Source organism: Myxocyprinus asiaticus, chromosome 29, assembly GCF_019703515.2.
Source record: "Myxocyprinus asiaticus isolate MX2 ecotype Aquarium Trade chromosome 29, UBuf_Myxa_2, whole genome shotgun sequence".
In the NCBI taxonomy this organism is placed as follows: Eukaryota; Metazoa; Chordata; class Actinopteri; order Cypriniformes; family Catostomidae; genus Myxocyprinus; species Myxocyprinus asiaticus.
This window is the reverse complement of record NC_059372.1, coordinates 34,756,286-34,782,081: the sequence shown is the minus strand read 5'-3', so window position 1 is coordinate 34,782,081 and position 25,796 is coordinate 34,756,286. Positions and strand designations below refer to the sequence as shown.

General features: G+C 37.8%; 1 protein-coding gene across 2 annotated transcripts in view; it reads left to right on the top strand.

The window, feature by feature from the left end:
* The window catches only part of nkain4 (sodium/potassium transporting ATPase interacting 4), a 93,803-nt gene that overhangs the window by 48,494 nt on the left and 19,513 nt on the right, over positions 1-25,796 (top strand). For both annotated transcript variants that reach the window (XM_051661834.1, XM_051661833.1), the window contains exons 3-4: positions 8,184-8,264; positions 13,190-13,387. In XM_051661834.1, the coding sequence (XP_051517794.1) occupies positions 8,184-8,264; positions 13,190-13,387 (279 nt within the window). The remainder of the gene's footprint in view (positions 1-8,183; positions 8,265-13,189; positions 13,388-25,796) is intronic.

Genomic DNA, 25,796 nt, shown 5'->3' with positions numbered 1-25,796 from the left:
CGGGACAACTCTGTGAATGTCCTTGAGTGGCCCAGTCAGAACCCAGACTTGAACCTGATTGAACATCTCTGGAGAGATCTGAAAATGGCTGTGCACCGACGCTCCCCATCCAACCTGATGGAGCTTGAGAGGTCCTGCAAAGAAGAATGGGAGAAACTGCCCAAAAATAGGTGTGCCAAGCTTGTAGCATCATATTCAAAAAGACTTGAGGCTGTAATTGGTGCCAAAGGTGCTTCAACAAAGTATTGAGCAAAGGCTGTGAATACTTATGTACATGTGATTTTCTTTTTTTTTTTTTTTCTTTTTTTTTTATAAATTTGCAAAGATTTCAAACAAACTTCTTTCATGTTGTCATTATGGGGTATTGTTTGTAGAATTTTGAGGAAAATAATGAATTTAATCCATTTTGGAATAAGGCTGTAACATAACAAAATGTGGAAAAAGTGAAGTGCTGTGAATACTTTCCGGATGCACTGTATGTTATTTGTTAATAATCATAGGACAGTACTTTAAAGCTCACACTGCTGATGTTATTTTTCATTTAGTAGTTATTTTAACATGTAAACTAACATTCTTTAGTTATATAACATGTTATAGTTGCATGCTATTTTTTTTTATCATGTTTATTATTATAATTCTGTTAGCTTTCTTATTCTGTTTATTTATTTTCAAAAGGGAGACTTTTTTTTACACATACTTTAATAAAAAAAAATGGTTTCAATTATAATAAAGCATTTGTTCAACCAAAAAAAAAAAAACCCCTTCTGTTTTCACTCCATTAAGGGTCATTGTAACTGATAATAATAATTGTGTAATACTGTATACCGTGAAACCGTGATATTTTCTGAGACGGTTATCGTACCGTGAAAATCTCATACCGTTGCAACCCTAGTTTTATGTTATATTTCGTTTGAAGATCTAAAACTATTTAGTAAGAAAAATACACAAAAATAGAAGAAATCAGCAAGGGGGCAAATATTTTTTCACAGCACTGTATATTTTGTTACTTGTTTATTGTTTAATGCATAATTTCACTATTTACAAGTATTTAAATTGATTTGTAGAACACATGCTAAATATCTGTACTCTCTTTCAGAAAACCAGCAGTCCTGTAAAAAACGTCTGTAAACGAGTGCATATTAATGACAGAGAACTCGAATGGCTTATTTACCCCATCAGTGCTATTCAAAATGAGAATTAATAGTTGTTTTTGATCAACAACTGACAGTACAGAACAGAAAGGATATTAAAAGAATTCAGTGACAAATGGAGTGCGTGGATCTCATCTTTGGACACACATTACCCAGAACGAGTCAAACAGTGGCGGACTGGCCATTGGGAGAACCGGGCCAGTTTCTATGTAAAATCCCGGGCCGAATTTTCTTCCCAGTCTGCCCCTGGAATCAAATCATTAATTTTACTCTCAACACGAAGTGAAAGGATGCTAAAGTTCTTTGCCAATATATACTACTCAATCACTGGTGAGTGAAATCTGAACATTTAAGGTGCGGTCACACTTACATTTGCACTGTGAAATTTCTGTGTTTAGAGTATTTCAATGGGAATACACGCAATCTTGAATTTCACCTGACTTCCGGTGGCAAAGAATTTCCCCTCCTAGATTACGTGTGGAATTAAAGTTTGGTGAACTTTGACAGGTGAATTCGCCACATTGACCAGTGGGAAGTTGCTTGGTTTGGCATTGACCTCTATGTGGGCGGTGCTTCGTACAAAGCTACACTGAATATTCACAATGGACAAGGAGTGCATTTTGGCGGCGAGTTACTTTGTAACGTCACTCTCACAGAGTATAAAGTGCAGCATTAAAAAGAGCCTGCTTGTCTATTTATTTTTTGCTGGTTTCACAGGCCCTCAACATTCGCCCACGCCTTCTGCGTCCGCGGAATTTCACCATTCAAAGGTAAATATGCGCGGTATACATAGCGCGCCTTTGTCAGCCAGTGAGTAATCGCATACATTTTTAGATACATAGTGCAAAATGTGGTCTCATATGCGAGTGATTTACTCGCATTGTAGAGAGTTTGGCACATAGTAAAAGATCGATAATTGAGATCATTCCATTTATGATCGTGATGCATCAAAAAATCTATATTTTTAGCCAGTCCTGTTGTGAAATTATTTGTTTATCCCAATTAAGCAAGTTTCCCACCAAAATTTTCTTTACCGTAATGCATCCAGATGTTTTTATTTGAGTATTTTGTAATACCCATTGTTCTTAATTGTGATTCTTATTAGATTAAGAAAGGAGGGAAAATGCATATAAATCAGCATACTGTAAAATAAAAGCAGCACAACACATGCTACCATGATGTATTAATAACCTGTAAATTTAAATAATAAAAAGAAATCTTTTTTCGCATTACAGTAATGAGAATGATTTTTTTTTTTTTTTTACATTACGGTAATGAGAATGGGAGGGAGAATTTTTTGTTTTTTGTTTTTTTTTTTCACATGAAATATAATTTCTTATTTTTTTTTATTTGATGTTTGGATGAAATGTGACAGGTTTTGTGAGATTTTATCTGTTTCACCCAATAACAGCAGCCAGTTAATACATTTTATATGACATAGGGCTTTTAGACATGCTTATATGCAAATAATGCTTTACATGTAAATCTGCTTACTGTTGATCAAAGACTGCAGGCCTCTTAGACAGGCCCTTTGCTAATAATTTACTCTTGCACACAGGCCCACAGACACTGGACTGGGCCTTACACTTTGACACATTATTTGGCATTTTAATCCCCTAAATATGCAACTAATTACCATGAATTAAATGATAAGAGTCCTGCTCCCTTAAGTTCTTCACTAGGTCAATCCATATACAGCTTCACTTCAAATTCAGCAGGATTATCAAGCTTTTAGTGTAGTTAATGACATGGTAAAGCAAGCTATTTGAATACTTTGGATAGTCAAGCATATTTTAAAGACTTAGTTTATGCAATAGTCCAACACTTGCTATTGCTAGTCAGAGGCAGGTTGTATTAATAATTTATGGGGAAGGACATTCTCATTCTAGAGAGCATTTTATTGAACAAAAATGTTCATACGCCTCTGCAAACATGATGAGTCATCAATATTTTAAGTCCATTTTCCCACAGGAAAAAGACCTTTAAAATGCGTTCATTTTAAGCGTGAATCTACCAAGTCAACTTTTTATGATTTAAACTTCCAACACAAAATTCTCACATTTGTGAAAAGAAATGTCATCTTCCTCTAAACCACAGCAACAAAAAAGTTGAGCAGCCGAGAATAAAACAAAGCGATGAAAAAGTGTTAAGTGTCAGAAGTGATACATGAGATAAGAAACAAGGCTTTAAAGAGATGAGAAACACAGCACTGAGACTCCTGGGAACCATGAGGGAGTATTGCTCGTGCTTGTGTCTGTGTGATGAGTTACAAAGGATTTTTTTGCTCCACGACAGGTTAGAATTACACCAGTCACCATGTAATAATGATTTGAAGTCTGAATCATGCTGTCTGAGATTCACCGTTTCTATATAAGACATTCATCGTCTTATAAACAGAAGTATTAAGGCCTTAAGCTTATTAGTTCAGTCTTGCTGACCTGCTGGTATTTTTTCCTGAGTCATGACTAGATACAATATCCAGTCAAGCAAACAGTGCAGTAGCTTAAATATTTAAAGTAATAGTTCAGGATTAAATACAATTTAATGTCAATCAACAGAATTTGTAGTATTCTGTCAAATGCCACAGAAAATAATTTCTACACAGCCCTCCATTATTAAAAACCAACAAAAAGGCTTTAAGATTAATGAACCTATAATGGAAGTCTATGGTGCAAAGGTTTAAAAGCAGAGATGTTAAGGTTACATTTTTGCTAAAGCATTTTTGTAAAATGGTGCAAGGGTTGTGCTGAGATACATTATAGTAATAAGCCACAAAGCTGTGTGATATTTTATTTATTTATTTATTTACCATAGGTGAGGGGTGTAATTATCCACGAACTGAAGCAATGGCGAACTACTATATAATTGAAGACTCCAATGTTTAATAAATAGTTAAAGGTGCACTTAGTAATATTTTCCTCATTAAAAATGTTTTATTCCTAAACATTAATTTTGAAACATGTGTATACATTCATGAGCACTCACATGAGATGAAGACTCTGGTTATATCAGTAACCTTATGAAAACAATTCTATTCTACATGTAGAATACATGCCATGTTATGATCACATGACCAGCCAAAATTCCTCCAAGAAAATCCTCTGATCGTTTTATATTTTGGAGAAAATCTTAGTGGAGTTGAAAGACCCGTTTCTAATAAAAAATAAAAAAACTCTGTAATTTCTTGATTTTCAAGGTCTCAAGCTGAACTTCCTTAAGGAACTGACAGGAAACCTGTGATCCAGTCGATGTTACCAAAATTTAACAGGCGTTTCTTTTTTCACCCCATTTCATTGTCTCACAAACTCTGTCTGAAAGCTTAGATAGCACTAAATATCAGCAGGCTCTTGTGTTATCTCCGGGTGGAGTGCTAATTCAATAGTATTTATGAGCTCGTAAAGGCCTTATTGAATGGAGTTGTGTACGGTAAACAAGGTGAGCAGGAAGACAGTTCTGCTGTAAATTAAGAAAAAGGGTGGAACAAAGACAGATAAAAGTCTACAGATAAAAGATAAGAGCTGTAAACACTCACTGGGAGTTTGATGTTTTTAAGCATCTACTTGACTTCCGTTTTCCCATACACTCTGAAACAGTAGCTCTAGTGTTACTCTTGTTGGAACAGGTTGAGTTTTAACCTTCTATGGTTCTCTTGAATAGTTGATTCTGATTGGTCAGTCGTGGAATTCTATGGTCAAATATTTTGTATAATGACTACTAAACTGTAGGGCTGGGTATTGATACAAATTTCCAGATTCGATTCTGATTCACAAGTTTTCGATTCTGATTTCAATTCTATATCGATTAATATGGGTATATTTAAGTTATAATGTCCCTTTTGCTTGCATATGAAAGCAATTATCTCCTAGCTAATACTGTTAATTATACTGGGGACCTTCTAACTAGGTACATTATGAAAATATAAATTTGACTAGTTATAGGGACCTGGGTAGCTCAGTGAGTAAAGATGCTGACTATCACCCCTGGAGTTCGCGAGTTCGAATCCAGGGGATGTTGAATGACTCCAGCCAGGTCTCCTAAGCAACCAAATTGGCCCGGTTGCTATGGAGTGTAGAGTCACATAAGTTAATCTCCTCGTGGTCGCTATAATGTGGTTCGCTCTCGGTGGGGCACGTGGTGAGTTGTGCGTGGATGCCGCGGAGAATAGCGTGAAGCCTCCACACGCTACATCTCCGCGGTAACACGTTCAACAAGCCACGTGATATGATGTGTGGGTTGATGATCTCAGACGCAGAAGCAACTGAGATTCGTCCTCCGCCACCCAGATTGAGGCGAGTCACCATGCCACCGTGAGGACTTAGGGTTAGAGTGCATTGGGAATTGGGAATTCCAAATTGGGGAGAAATAGGGAGGAACATTTTTTTTTTTTTTTACTAATTATATTTGATTAGTTTTTCATCATTTTGGTCACATTTGAGCTTTGTAAAAATGAACATATGAAAATGTATTCAATCAATAAATATGATATTATATTGCATATATTATATTTTGTTACATGTTTGTTGTTAAATTGCATAATGTGTACTATTCACAGGTGTTTACATTGATTTGTTCTACACGTGCTAAAAAGCGGTACTGTCTCTTTAAGAAAACCGACAGTTCTGTAAAGAGTGTCTGTAAATGAGCGCACATTAAAGAGAGAGACTAGAATGGCTTTATCTCATCTGTGCTATGCGTGATTATAATTAAATGTTGTTTTTGATCAGCTACTGACTATAAACAACAGAAAGGGTATTAAAAGAGACATTACTCAATGACAAAGGGGTTGCGTGGATCTTGTCTTTGGACACATATTACACAAACAACTTTTACTCTGAACATGTAGTGAAAGGATCTCACTGCTGACTACACCACCACTATACTACACAATTACTGGAGAGTGAAATGTAAACATTTAACAGCAAGTTGCCAAATATATACATTTTAGTCACATAGCACGAAATTTGGTTTCAAATGTGAGCAATTTCTTCTCATTGTAGTAGACGGCTGCGCATAAAGTTAAAGATCGATCTGGGGGTTTAAGAATCGATAATGAAGATTACAATGCATTGGAAAATCAATATTTTTACCCACCCCTACTAAACTGTATAATTGACCATTGTACCAGGCAACCGATTTTCTACATAGCTGTGCTCATTTCAAGTCTCTCGTTTGACTCCACGGATCCTTCTCGCAAAATAATTTAAACATTTTGTGATAATAAATGGCTGACGGTACATCATCCCTTATGTATAACTTAGTGGGCCACCATCAATTTCAAATAAGTAATGTGCTTTGATATACCACAATTCTGAATGATTGCAATATTCAGACTTTTCAGACAATTTGCTGGACATTTTTGTCAGAGAGGCAGTGGTGCTGTTCAGGCGAATCAAGAGATGCAAACGAGGGATGCGAGCCACACTTTCGAGTATACCGAGCATCCAGGATGTGTGCTCTCCCCACTGCTCTTCTCCATGTATGCAAAAGACTGCACTGCCAAGGAACCCTCTGTCAAGCTCCTGAAGTTTTGCAGATGACACTACAGTAATCAGCCTTTTCTAAGATGACGGTGAGTCTGCATAGAGAAGGAATGTTAAACAGTTGGCTGACTGGTGCAGTTAAAAAACACTTGAAGCTGAACACACTCTAAACAGTGGAGATGTTGGTGGTTTTCAGGAGAAACACCCCAACACTAACTCCTCTCACCATTCTAAACTGCACTTGAGTAATTCAGGTTCCTAGGCTCTACCATCTCACAGGACCTGAAGTGGGAGAGCCACCTAGACTACATTGTGAAAAAGGCCTAGCAAAGTTTGTACAACTTTTGCCAGATGAAGAAGTTCAACGTGCCACAGGCACTGCTGATACAGTTCTACTAAGCAGTCATTAGCTGCTTTTCCACCATTGAGCCAGCGCGATCAACTAGGGCTATCAACAGGTCAGCCGGGGCCAATAGCCTTGGACCTCACACAAAACCAATCTGCATTCCCACCATCGGGCCAATAGCACCGCAGCGTTGCCCTAAAACCCGCCATTAATGTGCCATCCTGGTGCTAACTTCACACACCCCCGCCGATTTCACAAGCAAGAGGGATGCTCGAGCTGAGGTATCATGTTATCTAGTTATCTGGAACACCAAGTTTATATTGTATGTAAAGATTAGCTTAAAGGTAACATTGACAGGCTCACTAAATGTAACTGCCATGTTGTCCCGAGTGGTCTCTCCACTTACAGCGGGGGCGATGTCCCAGCACACCATCCATGATCTCAAACCATGACATTTTTTTTCCTTTGGGCACCGCTTTGTCCATTGTGCGCCTTAATTTATTACAAAGGACAGTTCGGACTGCTAAGAGAATTAGTGGTGCTTCCCTGCCCATCCTCCAAGAACTGTACACCTTCAGAGTGAGGAAAAGGGCTGAAAAAATCACTCTGAACCCCACTTACCCAGTCCACTACTACTTTGAACTGTTGCCCTCTGGCTGGCGCTACAGAGCAATGAGCAGCAGAGCAGCCAGGCACAAGAACAGTTTTTTTTCCCCTCAGGTCATCCACCTCATGAACAGTTAAAACCGCCCTCAAGGACTCACTACAGTGCAATATAATCATGTGCAATACCTAATTAACATGTATATTGATTTAACATACTCTACCTCTTCTACCATTATATTCCCTTGCACAAAATTGTATATTTGCAAATATATAATATTTGTACATTTCGTTATTTTTTGTCTTGTGTATTTCTATGTATATGTTTTTCACTTATTTTTATTTTATTTTACTATGTGTCTTGTTGTTGTTTCTTTTTTGCACTGAAAGCTTATCACTAAAATTTTAATACCAAAATTTTAATAGGCAGATCTATACATATATCCAAGTTTTGATGGAGTATTGGCTGAGGGCCTTTATTTGCTTCGCTAACTGTATAAAACAGACTGAACAATAAGAAACCGATAGGCAGGCTGCTCTTGTTAACATATAGCCTATGTGATCAACATGTTTAAACATGTTTGGTTTTGATCTTTTTGACAGTACGTTGTATGGACAGCAGTGTGGGTGGCCTGGAACGTCTTCATCATCTGTTTCTACCTGGATGTTGGAGGTCTGTCAAAGGTAAGAGAGACTGAGGGGGTTATGCAGGGGTCAGTCAAAGTTTATGAATACGAGGCATTTTAATGACCATGTTTTACAGTTAAACAGGACCATTTGCGATGTCTTTACAGACAGTCTAAAACTGCATTTTTATATGTTTGTGTGGCTTTGTGTCTTTTTATTTATCTCTGCTGAAAAATAAAAAGCTTAAAACAGCCTAAGATGGTTTGTTGGTCTTTGTTGGTTTAAATTGGTCTAGCTGGTCTCACAATCTCAACAAGCTGGTCTTCAGCTGGTCTCCCACTCTGGGTAAGCTGGTCTTAAGCTGGTCTAGCGGGTCTCCTAGTATGGTGTCGCTGGTCTCCCAGTCTGGCAAAGCAGGTCTTAAGCTGGTTAAGATGGTCTCCAGCTGGTCTAGCTGGTCTCCCAGCCTGGTTAAGTTGGTCTCCCTTCCTGGCCAAGCAGGTCTTCAGCTGGTTTTAAATGGTCTTCCAGCCTGGTTAAACTTTTCTTCTGTTGGTTTAGGTGGTCTCACAACAAGGCCAAGCAGGTTTTTAGCTGGTTTAGCTGGTCTGCCAGCCCAGTTAAGCAGGTCTTCAGCTTGTTTAGCTGGTCTCCAGATGGTCTAGGTAGCCTGCCTGCCTGGCCAAGCAGGTCTTCAGCTGGTTAAGCTGGTCTCCCAGCCTGGTTAAGATGGTCTGCAGCTTGTTTAGCTGGCTGGCCAGTTGGTCTACCAGTGTGTCCAGCTGACAAGTGCCCAAAAGCCTTGCAATCAAGACCAGGCGACCTCTGCGAATGGCCAACCATCTTAGGGTGGTTTAAGCTGTTTTGTTTTGTTTTTTCAGCAGAGACATGTCTTATGCTTGAGCACTTTGCATTGAGCACTCTGGAAACTAATATATAACAACTGATTGTTCCAGTGAAGTGTTTTTGTAGAGGGAATGAAATCAGGTTAAATCCCTAAGGTTTTCCATTTGAAAACAGAAATTAACAGAAGCTTAGAGCACTTGTGTGTGTTATCCCAACCCTGACACAAACCACCCATCCCAGGATACACTTTTCTTTACATGTGCTGACAGGTCATGGACACAAACATTTAGCCCCTAGTATGTTAGCAGTGAGAAACAAGTTTGCTTTATAATTTACACATTCTCCTCTCTGTGTACGTGCTTGTTTATGACTGTTTTTTCAGCTTGGCCAGTTTCCTCGACTCAAATCTCTTATTCCCACAACGGAAAGCACTTATCCGCTTTCAGAATCTGGAGTGAGATTGTAGGAGAACATCTCAAAGTCTCAGTAGATCCATATAGAGTGAAACAGAGTTAATGTGGTACATATGTAAGGAGCTGTTGTTATCAGATTTAACCTTGTTTTCCACCGTTATCGCAACCACATGGGATAAAATGGCTAAGACTGTGCCAAGGAAATGGGAATAATTGTCAAAGCAGCTTCCTAACAAATCCTGAATTTCTGTGCTGGGGATATTGACATGTTCATGTCCTATACATTGACATGCCTAAAAATTCATTGAAACAGTTTATGAGAATAGACCAAAAGTTCTTAATAACTTTTAATCTTTATGGTCTGTAGAGGATCTCACCAAAATTTAAACCGGAAATTTAAACTATGGTATACTTTCGACTTGGCATAAGCAAAATAATCAGAGTAAAAATATTTTGCTTCTAGGCCATTTGGTTCAAACGTTATAAGCCAAAACATAAATGCAACTTTGAACTTTTGATGGCACTAGAGGGTTTGAGGTAGAGACTCCAAATTTGACACCAGGAATGTTCAGACTCTACCAGTGTGCCAAATCTCTCAACTTTTTACCATAAGTTTCCATGGGCTGCCATTGACCCCCCCATATGTAAAAAGAGGTGCCTATTGCTTTCAGTGCTTGGCCCCTACAAACATTGTTTACTTTATGTATGAATCACCTTTACCTTAGGGAACATTCCCAGACATCCCCAAATAAAGGGAACATTCCCAGACATCCCCAAATAAAGGTTTGTCAGATTTAACCAACTTCTGGGGATAAAGTAAAGCTAAGAAAAGCTTCTCTTTACCATTATGTATTCTTCCAAACATCCCCTCCACCCTTCTCTCTACTGATTAACAATGATGTAATGTATCTAGATTTACTGAGTCCACTGCTGCCCACCTTGAATTTGGGGTTTTGCTTTCATCCTTTTACTCTGCTTCCTCTGTTTTACACAGTTACGCTCTGTCACTCCCATCCTTCTCTTTACTGTCACAGGTGGGACACCATCCCCCCAAAGCCCCCACCTCCACTCCATAAACTCAAAATACATGAATATTCATGAACTGTTGCAGACAGATCTGCTGTCCAGAACGCAACGAGTAGAACCGCATTGATCCCCTCCATTCTGTCTCTCTGTGTGTTACCTCCATTAGCCGCTTGTCCTCCTGCTGTCCATATGTAGCAGTGAGGCAGTGCTGTGTGTCCATCTGTCAGGTTAATGCCTGAGTCAGCCCTCTGCCACCTGCTCCCCATAACACCCCACTATTCAGCCCTGCGAAACCCCACAACACTTCTCACACACACACACAAACTTGTTTTTATATCATTGTGGGGACTCTCCATAGACTTCCATGCATCTTATGGATTTTATACAGATCTAACGATAATTTCTATCTCCTACCCCTAAACCTAACCCTCACAGAAACCTTTTTGCATCTTTATATTTTCAAAAAAACATCGTTTAGTATGTTTAATAAGCCATTTCCCTTGTGGGGACCACTGGCTGGGTCCCACAAGGTAGGTGATCTCAGGTTTTGCTATCCTTGTGGGGACATTTGGTCCCCACAATGTAGCATAAACATGTATACACACACACACACCCTGCATTAACACAGTCCATCTTAAACCCTCAGTGAAACACCTCAAAACACTACTGTCTCACTGTGGTCTTCAATGTCATACTGGAAATGATAAAGCAGATATTGAGCTATAATTTTGATAACACTTGGCCATTGATAAGAATTCACAATCAGTTTGACTTGATATTCTTTTGACTTAAAGGTGTATTTTTTTATTTTATTTTATCTCAGCTTAATATGCAGAGACAGCTGTATGGCTTTTGCTTTGAAAGTGAGAGCGAAAACTGATGGAGAGAAAACGTTGCGCAAAATAATTTAACACAAGACAACTTAACATAATACATTTTTGTATTTTATGTACTTTTAGAAGTAACATTTCCCAACACTGGAGACCGAAAACTCTTTAAGATAAAGCATATTTATGAAACAGGACCTCCCCTCCTCTGTATCTCAGTCTCTGTGTCTCATTGATTGAGGTGTTTTGATGGGGTTGTCCTCTCATGCATAGCTGCAGGCTCTGGCTGTCAGTCTCACACTGTGGCCGTGATTAAATACGAGGCAGGGCAGTCTGAATCGACACCCTCCCTGACACACACACACTCTTCTCAATGACATATAATGTGTTCTGGACCTAAGCGATACTTTTAATGATAACACCTACTGATGCTAAAGAGGACAAACACCTCTATCCTGTTGTTATCCAGAAGGAGGTCAAAGACAAGTTACACTCTAATAAGCACATGAAGTCCATAGGTTTTCTCTTTGACAAGTGTCATTTATCATGTGTGACCTTGAGAACTGTATGGATTGACAGACGCTAAAAGATCTGACATGATATTATTGGAAGGCAGCAGCAGCTCTGGTACACAAGTAACTGTGAGGTATCACAAATAAATCATAAGGCACTTTCACACTTGCAGCTTTGTCATAAATTTAGCATATTTCCATCTAAAGGTTGTGTGAACGAGCTAACGCATTTACTCCACACCTTTACTTGTAAGACTGCGTGACTTGAGAGTTGAATCTGATATTAGAGTGCACTATATTGATATTCCTCAAACATTCTGGATAGGGTTTGTTTTATTAATATTTTATAATTGATTCAGCCCAAACCGCGAATCACACAAACTCCATTCAAACTTTGTTTTGTTGATAATTTCAGCCTTAGGTATGCCTTAGTTTTTGTTTATTGTAAACTCTATGGCCATGCACACACAAATCCAAGTTTTAAACATCTGTTTTCAGTTTACTAATGACATCGTTTTCCAAAGTATGCGGTAATGGAGAGCATTTTCTAAAGTCTCCATTTTCGGTGAAGGAAAACTGCATTCTAGTGTGGATGAGAGGATCTGACTAAAAGCGATGATGTCATTTGATCTTAAAGGGACAGCTCACCCAAAAATTATCTGATCCTTTATTCACCACCATGCCATCTCAGATGTGTATGACTTTCTTTCATCTGCAGAACACAAACAAAGATTTTTAGAAGGTTTCAGCTCTGTAGGTCCATATAATGCAAGTTAATGGTGGCCAGACTTTTGAAGCTCAAAAGCACATAAAGTTAGCATAAAAGTAATCCATAAGACTCCACTGTTTAAATCCATGTCTTCAGAAGCAATTTGATTGGTGTGGGTGAGAAACAGATCAATATTTTAATATTTTAATATTTAAATGTTAAATTCTTTCACATTTTGAAAGTGAAAGTGGAGATTTATGGTAAAAAAAAAAAAAAAAAATAATAAAAAATATCTTAAATATTGATCTGTTTCTCACCCACACCTATCACATTGCTTCTGAAGACATGGATTTAAACACTGGAGTCTTATGGATTACTTTTATGCTGCCTTAATTTTTGTAGTGTACTATCCCTTTAATGAACCAGAACTAACTGTGTTGTACAAATAAATATTGTTGAATTTAAAAAAAGTTCTTTCATATTGTATACATGCCATTCCTCCCTCTCTTATGTCTATGGAACAAAATCTTGTCAGCCCCATGTTAAATTATGTATGCATGTTTTTCAGTGTGCAGCCCTATCACTCCCTTATGGGTTTTATTGATGTTTGGCTGAATTTGATGACGTCTCCTCCACTCTCTCCTTTTAGGACAGCAACCTATTGACCTTTAACATCTCGGCACACCACTCTTGGTGGAGCGAGCATGGGCCGGGCTGTGTTCGACGAGAGATCCCCACCAGCGCAGACCGCGGTGCGGACACCCAGTCCTACATATCAATCATGGGCTGCCTGCTGGAGTACCAGTACATCGAAGTCCTCCACAGCAGCTTCCAAATCCTTATCTCTGTGAGTCCCTTAAAAAAAAACACACTCAAACAAATTATATGCTGTGAAGAGTGGACCCATTTTGTGTAGAAATTTGAGTTCCTTCAAAATAGCGAGTCTGACAGCCCTGCTTTTACTATAGTTTATAGTCACCACTCACTATATATACACTAACTATAGGGGTATGTGTGCTTATACATGGCAACAACTGAAAGTGTCCCCTCAATACTTTTTTTCCAGATGCATATTCATGCAAAAGATGCTCTTTCATTACCGTAGCAACTCATTGCCTGTTTCTATACACTCAGCCGGTTCTTAAAAGTGCTTAAAAACCTCACCAGCCTAAATTGTACCCTGTGCATGTGTAAAACGCCCCTGTCCAAGTACCAAGCCTGTGTTATTGTGGTGAAGTGGACCCTTGAGTTGAGGTCTGGCATGCCTCCAGGTTTTAGTCGAGCAAACTTAGTGGATTATAATCAGTAGGCTGCGAAACCCTCCTGGTCATGCAGAAAGGCTGTGAGATCATTTTCTAAAGGGGATATGTTTTGTTGGCTTAAATGTGCTATTTACAGTGCCCCCAAAAACGTTCAGTATATGGACACTCAAGCCACACTTAAAATGTATGAATTTCATTGCAATACATAACAAAATATCAAAGCAAAGTAGAATCTGCTAACAAATGTTTCTAGATCTTTTCTCAGAACTAACCTCACTTTCTGAGACATTTACTTTTAACCAAATAGTCAGTTCTCCAAGTTCACACAGGTGACCTAGCAGAATAATCAAAGATGTAGTTCATCACATTAACTATGAACATGGTCTACAAACATTCAACAACTGGAAGTGTCTAAATACATGTATTCTTCATTTTGTAAAAGTACATCAATTGTTTTATCAATTAAAACCCAACAAACTTTTATTTGTTAAATGTTTTGCTTGTAAATATGCTTGTGCTATGTTTCTTTAAATTAAATGCCACTTGGTATGGTACATTGTTATCTAATTTAGCACCATTCTTGCCCTAAGTGTGGCTAAATGTTCAAAATACTTTTTGGGGCCACTGTATATAAAGTTGTTTGCATTCTTCCATATTTTTTTTGGCATGATCCTTGTCTGAATATATATTGCACACCGTCCTACATATGCAGTGTTTGCTCATGCTTGTTAACTGTCTTTGTCAAAGTACTGAGCAAATATCAGTGGAAATATAAACCGGGTGTTTGGGGGTAAGGAATGCCGGAAGGTTCTCCAGAGTGATGATTATCCGCTCATTTCGAAACAATGAAACGCTAACATCACCATGAGAGTTGAGAGTTGTGGCCTGCAGGAAGTGAGAGCTTATAAACACACACAGTCAAGTTCCTACAGGCTTTTCAATGTGAAATACTGAGATTGGTTAGAAGGATGAAGATTTTTGTCTTCATTCCCAAAAGTACACAGCTTGTGGTCCTCTCAAAATTGGAAGTGAAGTAAAAGTACAATACACCTTCACAAAGGGATTGGAAGATGACTTTACAGGTAACATGAAGCAGCATTCGCAACCCACTTTACTTTCGTAATGTGGCGTATTTCAGAGTGAAACAGGATATTCAATGAGAAAAAATGTAGGGCAAGACCTGATTTTATCCATCAGAACTGATTGCATTGTTTAAAGGGGCGTTCCATACCAGAAAGTTGCCAAACTTAAATGTTAATTTGCAGTAAATTCCACAAGGCAATTGCCCTCCTGAAACACATGCAAGCCTTAGTTTCCGAGGCAGAGCAATTTTTAGGGCATTTGTGGACTGTGCGTTTTTGCTATATCATATACCACACATAGATTCTGTATATCTACACACACTTATGATATATGACGTGTGGTTGTTTGTGGGCAAGGGGAGCTGACATTGCTAGATGGTTATTTAATATATAAACCATTTTCCCATTCGAGTTCCCGCGCCAATTTCCATTGTGATATGTCAATAGATATTTACTAGGAATGATACCACAGATACAGATAGTGTTTTTTTTTTGTTTTTTGTTTTTTAATTCCATATTCAACAGTTTATTTATCAATTGTATTATCAAAATGGGGTCTAAATAAATGAATTCATTAAAACCGCAATCAAATGAAATTAGAAAATTTAATTTTCAACATAATATTGTATTATTTTTATCGAATTAAGAGATTTTATATAGAACCTCATAGCACAGTCTAAAACACAATATTGGAGTTATTTTTGTCAAATAAAGTGCTGCACTACAGAGCATCACATACTGTATGAGATATTGCGAAAATATAAAATAATTGTTATTGATTTATTATTATTAGTAGTAGTAGTAGTAGTGGTAATATTACATTACTATACAGTAGTGATATATTTCTGTCTTTTTCCATTTAAATTTAGCTTTTCTTTTGGCGGAAGCTTTTATTTTGGAGTTAAGCCCTTTCCATTTCTGTGTTTTTGACAGTCGTTTCTTGCCTCTGGAAATGCAGGTCGCTACATGACCCAGTGTGATTATTAAATTGCAAAAGGCTACTATTTCACTATATAAATACTATTTCACTATACTGCACACACAGACTACACTGTGTGTGCAGTGTGCTACATAGTGAATTGGCGCTCACCGCTACAAATGACATTGTTTTAGACCTTCCTGGTATGAGTATTTGACTTCACACTGACATTCATACATTCTTAAAACATGGTCTATTTACTTTGAAGCGCACAGCACTTGTAAACTAAATATTTATCTCATTAAAAAGCAGTTTTGCAGTTTAATAGTCACACTAGGACAAACGTGATTTTAATTTGTGCGCTGAATGTTTACGCAGTGACATTTGTACGTCAGATGGTATCGGTTTTTGCTATCAGAGCATTTTTATGAGCACGAGTACAAGCACTTGAGTGCAGTATTGGACTCGATTCCAATACCAGTATCTGTATCGGGACATCCCGAATAAATACCATATACACTGATGAACCAAAACATTATTACCACCTGCCTAATATGCTGTTGGTGCTCCGCGTACCGCCAAAAAGGTACCGATCCGTCGAGGCATGGACTCTGCAAGACCCCTGACACCAAGACATTAGTAGCAGATTCTTCAAGTCCTGTAAGTTGCAAGGTTGAGTCGCCGTGGATCGGACTTGTTGGTCCAGCACATCCCACAGATGCTCAATCGGATTGAGATCTGGGGAATTTGGAGGACAGGGCAACATCTTGAACTCTTCATCATGTTCCACAAACCATTCCTGAACAATGTGTGCAGTGTGGCAGGGCGCATTATCCTGCTGAAAGAGGCCACTGCCATCAGGGAATACCATTGCCATGAAGGGGTGTACCTGGTCTGCAACCATGTTTAGGTAGGTGGCACGTGTCAAATTGATGTCCACAGTCGTCTGGCCATAACAATTTGGCCCTTGTCAAAGTCGCTCAGGTCTTTACTCCTGCCCAATGCTCCTGCATTCAACACATTGTCTAAGAGAACTGATTGTTTGCTTACCATCTAATCTACCCTGAACTTGACATGTGGCCTTGTTAGGAGATGATCAGCATTGTTCACTTCACCTGTGAGTAGTCAAAATGTTTTGGCTCATCGGTGTATATATATGTACTGGATGGATGGATGGATGGATAGATTCATGATATAAAATTACTTATACAATTATATAAGATTTTGGTCATGTTAATGTTGACATAAGATGCAAGATAATTGACTGGGAGAGAGACATTTGTCATTAGTGTGGCAAATTGTTTGATGTCTTTTTTTTTTTAATTTTATGTGAGCGTGAGTGTGTGTGTGTAACTTTAGAACTAGGTCATTACAAAAACTGATTTTGCCATTGTAAATAGCCATGATTTTATGCTATTGTGAATTTCAACAGAACAGTCACAAGAGCGACCAAGAGAGTAGAGACAGCAGAGAAAACAATTGAACAACTGAGAGAGTCAGTACCATAGCTTCATGTAAAACCCTCCCTCAATGACAGCTGAGAAACGTATGTGTGAGTGTAAGAGAGCACCATCTGTTTTTCCCATTAGTGTAACCCATGAGGGAGTTTACCTGTGGAAACTCATGAACAGCCCTTTAGATGTGACCTCTTCTACTGTTTTTCATCCTTCATCACTGTCTGTGACCTGTCTGGAGCACCAGTTTGTGTCTTCTATCACTCTGTTTTTAATTTGTCTCTCGTCTTTCTCTCAGAAAGATTTTTTGTGTGACAGGCACACAAACGCAGGTGTTTTCATTCTGTACAGCTGTCACAGCTAGTCTGATGATTAGTCAAAGCTTATTACTCTCCTGTGAACTTTTCCGTTTACAGCAACAACAGGGTGGGTGAGTTCACTCCAGTGACATTTTCTCCGAGGGGGCAAGGGAGGCAATGCCTCTTCAATAAATTCTGATGACATTTTTTTTTACAGTACATAAATAAAACAAATAATATATTATGAAATGTGAGCTCAAATAATGTGTATAGCAGTCATATTTTATCTAACAACACCACTAGCGGAAAAAGTTTCAGAGGGAGGCATCGCCTTTCTCACCTCCCTTCAGCTCATTGTGATCTCATTGAGCTCCTAAGACGTGGCGTGAATGCGAGTGGCGTAACCGCAGAATATAGACGAAAAGTCACGTGAGAGGAGTCAATATGTGTGTTCAACTTGAACTCTTCTTTCCAATCGGCGAGATTTGCCTGTAGTCGGGGGAGGAGTTGAAAAGAGAGCCATCAAGCCGGACACTTTGCGCTTCTCGTTGTGTGCTGAACCTACATCAGTCACGGAAGATTGCGCGATTCTTTATTGCAGACGAAGTGGATTTCAGAAAGACAGAGGTTTGAATTTTACATATAATAACCAGAAACATTGTTCTTGTGAAAGGGTTAAAGAAGTAAGTCCAATAAATGCCTATATTATTTTAATACCAATAAAGGAGTCAGAATTTGTAATCATCATTAATTGTTTTTAAGAATAAACATGATATTAGTATGATAAACATAATATAAACATGATGGACTGTTATAAGAACTGGGATTTGTGAGAGTTTAGCGGAACAGAAAGTGTCAGAATAAAGACCTTGGTTATGGCATACTACCATACTACTCTTATTTCTGCGTAGATTTATATAGCAGGAGTAGTAAGATAAGTATGTGTAGTATGCTATTGTGAACACAGCCCATGAAACACACATCACCGTTGTCATGTTGTGAGTCTGGCCAATCACGAATAAGCTGTGTTGTCATCGGAGATTGAGCAGCTGCTTTGGAGCATCTGCAGCAGCTGATTGTTTATTTTTAGAGGCAGGAGAATTGATTCCTTGTCAAATTAGAATGATATCTTACTTTATCTGGCAGTACATCGCATCTGTAATCCAATTTTCTAAAGCTGTGGCCAGTTGTGCAGTCCACCAATAACACCCACTAGCAACTTCACAATACAGAGACTAGCAACACCCAGTCACTGTCGCTGGCGGTATGAATGGGGCTAATAATTGCCGGACAAATGCTAATAGTAATAGATACATGAAATATGCTTGTTGCTGTATAATTGTAACTATTATTTTTGAAGTCATGTAAAAAAAAAAAAATTCATATTCAAATGTGGTCATATATATTCAAATTTCACTTTGATATGGTAACATATACTGTATATACATATATATAAAAAACCAGCAATTTTTTTGTAGTATTTTGAAATTTTGTTGCATACATGTGCAAGTATGTGACTTTTTATACAGTATCAGTGAAAACCATACATAAACATATAGTACACTGTATGTGTTTTACATATATTGTCATGTATCACATTTCTGTATGGGTTTCGCCTGAAAACAATGTAAACATCAATTGGAAGTGAAATATAATTTTGCACTGGCCTAAAAATAAAGCAAACCCTGAGATGGCATTGTGCCTGTCCACACACCACTGGTTCATTCCTCTATCTACTCGCTGTATCTTCCTCTTTTTTTCATCTCTCATCTCTCTCATGTTATATATCAGTTGCTCTTGTCTTCAGTAAAACATTCAAGTAAAGATATAGGGAGCTGCTTGAGATGAAGGAGAATATGGTTTGGGAATTCATCACTACTTCCATAGCTTTAAATTAAAGTTTCACACAAAATTCAAATGTTCATACTTATGGAAATCATTGGAATGTCTTTGATAATGTATATCTTAAAAAGAAAGTGAAAAGTCAAAAATCAAGGACTCCATTGCAATTTATTCAAAAGAGAAGAGAAATAAAAGAATAACACAATGTTAATAAAAATATATTAATTAAAATACAAAACATATGTTCTTAATTGCAGCATAATATTATACATTAATGCATAATTTCTATGAAGATAATTACACACAGATACAAATTTCAAAAAATAATAAGAAAATAAAAAATTGTTAAAATAAATTAAATAAAAAACATCATATACTCCTGTAACAGTTCAAGGATGGGCAAGGAGGAGGCGGGAACTGGCTGAACAGTCAACATAAAGGTTTAATGATCTAAATGAACTTAAAACGAACATAAACAGACACACATGCAACGTGGCCACGTGCGTCTCTCTCTCTCTCGAACTGGCGCCTATGGCTCGTCTTTATCCCCCTACTGGCTGATTAGCCCAATTCAGGGCCGGCTGTGTGTCCTCACGGACCAGCCCCACCCTCCTCCTTGTCACAATCCTCCATCGCCCGTCTCAGGCCTGGCATGACGCACTCCCCTCCCTTCCTTTTGGAGCCCTGGAGGAGGGAAGGGGGAAGAGGGAAAGATCGAGGTGGAGCGACAGAGAGAGAGAGAGGAGAGACAGAGAAAAAAATTGCTCGCCGGCTCCCGGACGCGCTGTCGCCCGGTCCTCAACCACTCCTCTGCCCTCTGGCGGACTCCAGCTCGCTCCTCCCCCGTCAGACAGCAGCGAGTCCTCTGGACCCTGGTTGATGGAACCACTCCTCCCCTTCTTCGGCGGACGGCAGTGGTTCCTCTGGCTCTCGGTGGCCGGCAGTGACCCCTTCGTCCCCAGGCATCCCCTGGCGGATGGCAGCGGCGAGGACTCCGTAACAGCGCATCCCTCCTCCCTACCAGGTTTCAGCATCTCTGTAACAGTAAACCATAACACAAACAGACACGGCTGCGTGTGTGTCTCTCTCTCGAACCGCCGTCTCCGGCTACCCCTTATCTCGCTATCCCGCTGATCAGCTGATTCAGCGCGGTCGTACTCCATCACGGCTCGGCCACGCCCTCCCCCTCGTCACAACTCCTAATTACACCATAAAATTATACAATAATATGTGTAATTTCTATGAAGATAACTACACATTCTGATAATAATGTTAAAAATAATAAAATAAAAATAATAAAAATAAATTACATTAAAATAATAAAACATCATTCTCTTAATTACAGCATAATATTATGCAACAATATAATGTGAAATTTTTATGAAGATAAATAAACATACTAAAAATAATCTTAAAAGATATAAAGAAAATGAAAATAATTCAAACATAAATTATATTAAAATAATAAAACAGCATTCTCTTAATTACAGCATATTACTAAACAATAAATCAATGTGTAATATCTATAAAGATTGTACATCCTAAATGAAAATGCAAGAGAGATAAAAAGTGGGAGTGGCCTGATGAGCATTAGTTCAGTTATGCAAATGAGTACTGTTAAATCTGTGCTTATATGGTGATATACAAGGCACAGTATTTATATACAAATGTAACATGATTTACATTATAACATTATATACAGTAACATGAACACTAATTCTCTATATAAAGTGGACCCTCATCATAAATGTGTCCAGTTATGAATTGTGTATGGACTGTGAGGTTTTATGGTTGTTTATGTGAAGCAGGTTTCTCAATGTTGACTTCAGTAGCTTAAGGGCTTCATCTGCTCTACTTTAGATAGAGAATAAGCTATCATGTGCATCAGACTTTATGCCTATAGTCAAGTCTGATTATGCAAGACTACTGTTTTCTTGAAATCTCCATAATCTCTTGACATAAACATCTACAATTATATTTAATAAATCATAAGAGAGTAGCAAATTATTTATCAGTTTAACATCTTTGTTTGTTAAAGTTGGAATTTAGAAGTAAACAGTTTAAAAATGTATGATTCCTACGTGAATTCATGCTCATTTTCCCTTCAGCACCCAGATGTGTTTTTAAAAACGGTCACGTTCCAACTACGCTCGTTATCACAAATTCAACTGTTTTTACGCCATTCTAGACTGTTGCTGACTGCATGTCTGAGAACATGATTAAGCAAAGTTTGACTTCAAAGCATCTCCCTTTACTCCCTGAGGAGGTTTAATCACTGTTCATGTTTTACACACACATGTACTTAGGTACATAAGTGATTGGACATGGCCACCTGAAAACGTTTAGAGCTGTTTGTTTAGCCACGGAAATCATGACAGGTAGAATATTTTTGCACAGTTTCAAATTGTGAAGTGCTTTAGGAGTTTGTGTGTGTGTTGTGGCTCTGCAGCTGCATTGAAACCTGTTGTAGTGAGTGCTGTGATTCCGATGTGATATAGCTGTGAATTTTGCCTAGAGGCAACTGAAACAGAGAGAGACATAATTGAACTGCTGTTTATTGAGTATGTAGGAGTGTGATTGCTTGTGTGTGTGCATGCTGAGAGGCACAACCATATACTGGTACGTGTACAGACTCAATCAGTTTGAACTAATTTCCATCACAGCAGGGTGACATTGTTACATAATTAACCTGTCAAAAGTTATGTTCTTGTGGTTCATCTTGTGGTGTGTGTGTGTGTGTGTGTGTGTGTGTGTGTGTGTGTGTCTTTCTGGCTTGTAGATTTGCATGGCATGAGGTCTGTATAATTACTCTCTCGATTTTAATTTCAAAGTACTTAATTGGCCTGATTGTTTTACAGTATTTCAATATTTGTAAAGCATCAATGCACAAGCACAAAATGCACAAAAAATAAAAAACATTTAAAATATAAATTGCTATTAATAGTAATAAAATAATGGTGCAGGTCAGAGATAGAAACTTTAGTCTAAGAATTAGACTGAAGTTGCAAATAAAAAAACAATTAACTTGAAAAACAGAGATTCTTTTTTGTCTATAAGAAGAAAGGTTTTCTCTGAATATTGTGACACTGTTTAGATACAAGGCCTATCATACACTTTCTGTTGCTTTTTCCTGTGAAAATGCCTGGTCATTTTCTCACATTTTCTTTGAAATCCCGACATCATCACACTGAAATCAACATGTTGTTTCCGAAAGTTCATGTACCCTGAAATAAACCTCTGACAGCCTAGTTACTGACAAACGGCACGCCCCATTAGATATTTTTCAACAATTCAAGTGTGAATGAATTTCCCTCTAGTGCTACGCCCAAGACATGGGTTCTGGTCCTGTGGGAACCAGGAAGTAATCGCATTCATATAAACAATGGTAAGCATGATTCAGAAGTTGTTTTTTCGCTCTAAAAGGACATTTTTACTCCAGTGAAGGTTAGGTTTGGGGCTGGGGTTTTGGGTTAGGTGGTAGAGTGAATAAAATATACATTCCTATTGACTGGATTACATCATATACAACAAAAAATGCAACTCACTTTTGGCACCTTTCTGTAGACATTTCACTCGGAAATAACAACACTTCCAGCTTTGGCCACTGGGGGCAGTGATTTGAATTTCGGTAAGCACAGACCGATTTCAGCAGCAAAACTTTTGACATACTGTCACCCAATTTCAGTGTTATCAGTCTGGAAATCCATAGAAATAATTATTTTTTTTTAAATATATGTAACATTTTTCTGCAGCAGGGTTTATTAAACTAATCTGCAGCTCATAGAAAAGTGTTACCAAAAAAGATTAAAGCCTTGACTTGGACTCGAGTCATGACAGAAGACTAAGACTTGACTTGGACTTGGCCTTAAAAAGACTTGAAACTTGACCTAGATTCATGACAAAAGACTTTGACGTGGACTCTGTGTCAGAGATTTGTGAACATCTTGGATACAGTACTCAATAAAATAGAATAAAATGAGTATTTAATGCAGACTGATCTCACAGTGAAATTGGTGACAGAAGGTCGAAAGCTCTGCAGCCGAAATCGTTCTATGCTTACCGAAATTCAAATCGCTGCCCCCAGTGGCTGAAGCTGAAAGTGTGGTTTAATGTATAGACACTTGTGAGCAACTGTTTCCTAGTGAAACGTCCACAGAGTGGTGCCAAAAGCGAGTTGTATTTTTTGTTGTAAATTATGTAACTCTTGAATATGGTGTCTGTCTCTCTCTCTTTGTCTCTCTCTTAGTTTCAGCCAGCTTTCTTGGCAAGGCAAATAATGCTACATGAAAGGAGATAATGAATATAAACAGAGCTTTAGAACTAATGCTTGGGCTCTGCTGAGAAAGAGGGCTGTTTGCTTAACTCTTGGGGGTGATGTGAGTGGGGGTCATCAAGTTTGTGTTTACAGGATTTGTCAGTTTTTCTGTCTTTACAATTAGTGTTGTACAATTAGCAGGTATATAACAGTTCAGATGACAGAAGCAGGTCATTGCATAGCATAGGCGTTTGATCTCTGAGACATGCAGAGAGAATGTCTCTTCCATTTTACGTGTTACTCTGAACCATGTTACTGGTTGTAAAGTAATTCCAATGCATTGCTGTTTATAATAATTGTTAGCATATTCTGCACAATCAATGTTTTATAAATTAGAGTTATCCAGTTAATTAATCTAGCTATCGTAAAAAAAACAAAAACAAAAAAACAGATAAATGAATATATGGTTATATTAATTGATATTACAAATAAATAAAAGCAAAATGCATGTCAAAAATATTATAGCATCAATACATGTTGAATAAGCTATCAGTTTTGGAATCAAAATTTATTTTGGTATTCTTTGTGGGGTTTAAAGTAAAAAATGTCAAGCTTATAACTGTCTCGAGATTGTATTGAAGAGAATCTGTCTGCAATTCCTAAAAGATAACTTTGACATAATGCTCTCATTTCTTGACCAAATACAAATTACTTAAAAAGTTTTGTTTTTACCATAGTCTTTGTTATTTCTTTTCAACAATACAAGTCATTTTTACAAGAAATTTCAGGTTTGGCACTATTTATAAAGGCCTTTCTCATAATGGCTGAATTCCCAAGCTGCAAAATTAAAAACAACTGAAACTGTAAAAAATAAAACAAAAAAAACAATTTTTTTCATTCACATTAAAATGTTTTACGGTTATTATGCCATTGCAGCAAATGCATTTTCAGATAAAGAGTTTTGTGATCTGGGAACACATCAAGATTAGATCTTAGTTGCAGGCAAATTCCACAATTTTGAAATAATTTCATAGACATTGAAGTTATTATTAAGACTAAACAGAGAGATTGAAAGTTGAATTAGCTGGCATGAGAACCATTCTGAGGGACATTTAAGGCTAATGACCAAGAAACCCTCCTCTCTCTGTCTCTCTCTCTCTCTCTCTCTCTCTCTCTCTCTCTCTCTCCTGCAAATTTACCCTTTAACCTAAAAGATCAGACCATATAATGCAGCCTAAGCACGATTTAACTCAACCTGTCACCCATATCACTTCATATTACAAAGAGAGAGAGAAGTTCAGGTTACATCTACACCACTTCACTTCTATCCATCAGAGAGGAGATAGAGATGCTGAAACAGCAAAGCCCTGAGGAGGTATTATCTCTGAATTTATTAAATTATGAGTTAAATTTGTGGCCAGAGTCTGAGTTTTCACAGTGGTGGAAACTTAGCTTTTTTCAAGAGAGGTAAACTCATCAATAATTGAATTAATCTTAATAACTATATAATAAATAGTCTGTTCTTTTCATTTTGATACAGCCAGTTTCAGTATAGAACATGTACAGTTGTGCTCAAAAGTACCCTGGCAGAAATTGTGACATTTTGGCATTGATTTGAAAATATGACTGATCATGCAAATTTATTTTATTTAAGGATAGTGATCATATGAAGCCATTTATTATCACATAGTTGTCTGGCTCCTTTTTAAATCATAATGATAACAGAAATCACACAAATGGCCCTGATCAAAAGTTTACATACCCTTGAATGTTTGGCCTTGTTACAGACACACAAGGTGACACACACAGGTTTAAATGGCAATTAAAGGTTAATTTCCCACACTTGTGGCTTTTTAAATTGCAATTAGTGTCTGTGTATAAATAGTCAATGAGTTTGTTAGCTCTCACGTGGATGCACTGTGCAGGCTAGATACTGAGCCATGGGGAGGAGAAAAGAACTGTCAAAAGACCTGCGTAACAAGGTAATGGAACTTTATAAAGATGGAAAAGGATATAAAAAGATATCCAAAGCCTTGAAAATGCCAGTTAGTACTGTTCAATCACTTATTAAGAAGTGGAAAATTTGGGAATCTCTTGATACCAAGCCAAGGTCAGGTAGACCAAGAAAGATTTCAGCCACAAC